The 1,843-nt window shown below is 44.0% G+C and overlaps 1 protein-coding gene across 1 annotated transcript in view; it reads left to right on the top strand.

Moving 5' to 3' along the window:
• IGF1R (insulin-like growth factor 1 receptor) overlaps positions 1 to 1,843 on the top strand; it is a 431,767-nt gene that overhangs the window by 396,344 nt on the left and 33,580 nt on the right. Inside the window, exons 15-16 of the mRNA XM_006900966.1 lie at positions 366 to 471; positions 932 to 1,002. Of these exons, the coding sequence (XP_006901028.1) occupies positions 366 to 471; positions 932 to 1,002 (177 nt within the window). The remainder of the gene's footprint in view (positions 1 to 365; positions 472 to 931; positions 1,003 to 1,843) is intronic.

Genomic DNA, 1,843 nt, shown 5'->3' on the forward strand with positions numbered 1-1,843 from the left:
TGCTGGGGGTTTATACAGCAGCACCCTGTGTGTTGGGGGTCACACAGGTGCGGGCTGCAGGGGGGTCACACAGTGGCAGGTAGTGTTCGCTCCCTGGGGTCTCACGGTCTTTGCTCCTCTGGAGTTCCACGGTGGGTGGCTGACTGTTGTTCTTCCCGGATCTCTTACTGGCCCATCTGGTGGCGGAGCACCGTCTGGCGGCGGCTGGCAGCGGAGCCCCCTCTGGCGGTGGGCAGGAGTTCTTCTGTCTCTTCAGAATTCTTAATTCATAAAAGTACAGTGAATGTTTCAGGAATTTTTTTCCATACTTTTGACTGACAGTAAAAACGGCATTCTTCTCATGACGTTTTCTCTCATTTCTGCAGTAAGACCATATGAAAATTTCATCCATCTCATCATCGCTCTGCCTGTGGCCATCCTGCTGGTGGTGGGAGGTTTGGTTATAATGCTGTACGTGTGCCACAGAAAGAGGTGAGTGTCTCAGTGAGCTTTGAAGTCATGATTAGGGCTGAGAAGCTTGATGTGAACTCGAGTTCAAGTAATCTTTCTGAAGACTGGGGATTTCTGTGGATTGGTACTGACTTTCCCCACTTGCTCTTATCACCCTAGCACTAATACTTACTTAAAGCTTTTTAAAACATGTTTGAGTCTTCTCACCCAAATAAGCCTTTGTGTTGCCAATGAAGTAAAGAGACTGTAACTTCTTTGAGAGTCCTAATCTATGACTCAAGATACTAAAGCCTTGTGAGCACATGACTGATGGTCAAAGTGGACCTGAAACTGTGCCTGTCAGGAAGAGGTGTGATGAGCTGTAAAGTCACCTCAGCAAATAGCACCAAAAGAAGATGTGACAGAGATGCGAGTATACATGTAAATGTGCAGATGAGGGTTTTGTTGTTTTTTTTTTACATCTGTTTTTCTTTTCTGACAGAAGTAGCAGCAGGCTGGGGAATGGAGTGCTGTACGCCTCTGTGAACCCCGAGTACTTCAGTGCAGCTGATGGTGAGCTTCCCTGTTACACACATTTGTGGGGTGGTGGCACAGGGTGTAGGTTGGGATGAAATGAGGAGCCTTCAAGAGTGCTGCTAACTTTAGGGGTGTGGCTTCCATTACTTTGAGGTATTGTTTTAATTTTTATTTTATATTTATTTACTTACAAAGTTTGTATGTGTTGTGTTTCACATTATTCTTTATTCACATTAGGTTGCATGCAGTCATTCAAATTAATCACCATTGATCCATGCCCACCATTACCCAGGTCCTCAGCAGATCTTTCCCATTTCCTTTACCCCCTCCCTCCACCCACCAAGTTGTGCACCTCTGTGATTTTTGCCCCTGCCTAGCCTCATCCCTTTGCTCCCACTCTTGCCCCGCCTTGGGTCCCCACACATATTTTACTAGTTACCTTCTACTTTTACAATAATGTTCGTATGTGGTATTTGTCCTTATGAGACTGAGTTAGTTCACTCAGCATAATGTTCTCCAGTCTTTCCCAAGTTATGTAGTCTTTTTTAGAGATCATTACAGTAATGTTGTCATCATCATTGGTGTCCAAATCTCCGTTTGTGTCTCAGTTCTGATTTCCTTGGGATAGTCCTTGTAGTGGAATAGCTGGATCATACAGAAGAGTTTCTATGTTCAGTTTTTTTTAGGAAATGCCAAGAACTGCCTTCCAGAGTGGTTGCACCATTTTGCAATCCTATCAACAGTATGAGTACTGTTCTACTGATCTCTAAAAAAGACTACATAACTTGGGAAAGACTGGAGAACATTATGCTGAGTGAACTAACTCAGTCTCATAAGGACAAATACCACATAAGGATATTATTGTAAAAGTAGAAGG

This window comes from Elephantulus edwardii, unplaced genomic scaffold (assembly GCF_000299155.1).
Source record: "Elephantulus edwardii isolate Elephantulus edwardi_28Jun2011 unplaced genomic scaffold, EleEdw1.0 scaffold00303, whole genome shotgun sequence".
Taxonomy (NCBI): Eukaryota; Metazoa; Chordata; class Mammalia; order Macroscelidea; family Macroscelididae; genus Elephantulus; species Elephantulus edwardii.